The sequence below is a fragment of the Alosa sapidissima genome, chromosome 18, assembly GCF_018492685.1.
Source record: "Alosa sapidissima isolate fAloSap1 chromosome 18, fAloSap1.pri, whole genome shotgun sequence".
Taxonomy (NCBI): domain Eukaryota; kingdom Metazoa; phylum Chordata; class Actinopteri; order Clupeiformes; family Clupeidae; genus Alosa; species Alosa sapidissima.
In genome coordinates, this window is record NC_055974.1 from 13129587 (window position 1) to 13132086 (window position 2500).

The 2500-nt window shown below is 51.9% G+C and overlaps 1 protein-coding gene across 1 annotated transcript in view; it reads right to left on the bottom strand.

The window, feature by feature from the left end:
* Positions 1–2500, bottom strand: part of kiaa0825 (KIAA0825 ortholog) — a 44905-nt gene that overhangs the window by 4726 nt on the left and 37679 nt on the right. Inside the window, 2 exon segments of the mRNA XM_042070888.1 lie at positions 770–1042; positions 1668–1877. Coding sequence (XP_041926822.1) covers positions 770–1042; positions 1668–1877 — 483 coding nt within the window.

A 2500-nucleotide genomic window follows, 5' to 3' on the forward strand; every position in this document is an offset into this window, starting at 1 on the left:
AAGACTCTGACCCCGGCGCTCTCCGAACGTGGAGTTTCACACCAAACGTCACCGAGAAGAGAAATATGAAGCAGGCAGTGGAGTAAATAGCCTGTGAGACAGGGCATCTGTGTTGAATTAGGCCCATGATTCAGGGGGCCCTACAGTGGAGTAAAGTGTGAATGTGTCTGTGTGTTTGTGCGTGTGTCTGTGTGTCTGTGTGTGTGTGTGTGTGTTTGTGTATGTGTGTGTGTGTGTGTGTGTGTGTGTGTTTGTGTATGTCTGTGTGTGTGTGTGCGTGTTTGTGTCTGTGTGCATGTGTATGTGCGTGTGTGTGCTTGTGTGAGTGGGTCTGTGTGTGTCTGTGTCTATGTTCGTTTGTGTGTGTACTTGTGTCTGTGTGTGTGTGTGTGTGTGTGTCTGTGTATGTTTGCCCTGAAACCATTACACATGCACTCCATAAAACTGTGAAATATCTTCGTTCCCCGGCTCATGGAATCGCATTACACAGCACCGCGTGCCACAGTCCACATTGTTTCCATCTCCTACAGGGCAGCAGCCAGCACGTGTGTGTGTGTGTGTGTGTGTGTGTGTGTGTGTGTGTGTGTGTGTGTGTATAGAGTGGGGACACTTAGGTGACTAAGCAGTTATTAGATAGTAATTACAACATATTACACAGTAATTACAGTTTAATGACTGGTTATTATAATTCCCCTCGCTGGGTGTAGCTGGCTGGGTGTAGCTGGCTGTGTGTGTGTGTGTGTGTGTGTGTGTGTGTGTGTGTGCTTACCTCAGCGCCTGCTCGGGGAACACCGCAGGGTTAATCACAGCCAGCCAGTAGGCGTCGTCCAGGACAGGGCTGTCCTTCTCCCCCTGGGCAGGTGGTGCGACCCCCTGTTCTCCCTCGACTGGGGTGCCAGCCTCGCCCGGGGCAGACGAGGTGCCCACGTCTTCTCCCTCCCCCTCTGGGGCTGCGGATGCGCCACCCTCTGCCTGGGCAGGAGCGGCATCCTCAGCTTGCCCTGGTGGCATTCCCAAAGACTCAGGGCCATCTCGAAAGGTCCTACCAAACGCACAGAAAACAAACAAAAAAAAATTAGTGTACAAAATGCATTCATGTGTGTGTGTGTGTGTGTGTGTGTGTGTGTGTGTGTGTGTGTGTGTGTGTGTGTGTGGGTGCGCGCGCGTGTGTGTGTGTGTGTGTGTGTGTGTGTGTGTGTGTAATGTGTGATCTAAAGTGCTGAACGTCTCCCTACATGTTACAGTCAACAATCTAACACACTGCATCTCCACTGAGCATCAAGACCAATCAGGACCAGGGCAACTCCACACAAAACGGTCACGTCCATAACGCCAACTAAATGCCATGGTACAGTATCTGTATAATGCGAATGATTATGTGAAAAGTTTTTCATCAACCAAGAAGAGTGAATGCTCAAATTTCAAGTAATCATTATTCACATCATACCATACCATGTCATTGTGTTGGCGTTATGGACGTGACAGTTTTGCGTGGAATTGCCCACCAATCAAATATGTTTCCTCCCCATAATTTGTCAATTTGTTGTATTGAATACACATCCTATTGCTTTGGCAATATTGTATAACAGTCATGACAGTAAAACTCTTGAAGTTGTGTGTGTGTGTGTGTGTGTCCATGTGTGTGTGTGTGTGTGTGTGTGTGTTACCCGTAGAGCTCTGGCAGGGGCGTCGTGACGACGACCAGCACGTTGAGCAGCTGCATGCAGAGGCCGTGGACCGCCTGGACCCAGTCGGCCGCCGCAGACGAGCGCGGGAGGACGAAGGCCTTGGCGTCGGACGCCAGCAGCTCCCCGAGGCCCTCACACACACTCCAGAGCAGCTGTTGCACACACAGCAGGATGGCGGCGATGTCCGACCTGGGTGGGGAAAGATGGAGGCAGACGAGGGGTGGGGTGGGGGGGTGAGACTCTGACAAGATGGAGTCTTACTGACACTCACCATAGACTAAGGAGGAGGTGGTGGAGGAGGTGGAGGAGGAGGAGGTGGAGGATGAGGAGGTGGAGGAGGTGGTGGAGGATGAGGAGGTGGAGGAGGAGGTGGGCCGTAACTCGTTCCCCTATTACTGTGGGACAAGGTCGCTCCAAACGCAGGGCCCCTCTTCAAAGGCTGCGTTTGGGCACGTCGTTATTTGTCTGGCTAATGTCTAAAGCCTGGGCTGATGACTGAAGGGGGAGCTGGAGCAAGGGAGCTCATCTGCTTGGCAGACACGGAGGCAAGCCCCTGACACACACACACACACACACACACACACACACACACACACACACACACACACACACACACACACACACGCACACACAATATTACTCCCATAAGCAGTTCCGTGGCTGGCTGTCCTTGTAGGAAAAGCACATCTCAGGAAACGAAAGCCAGTCGGCCTGAACGCAAAAACACATGCAAAAATGCATGCTGGCACACACTCAGGCATACGCAGCCTCAGACACAGACAAACACACACACACACACACACACACACACA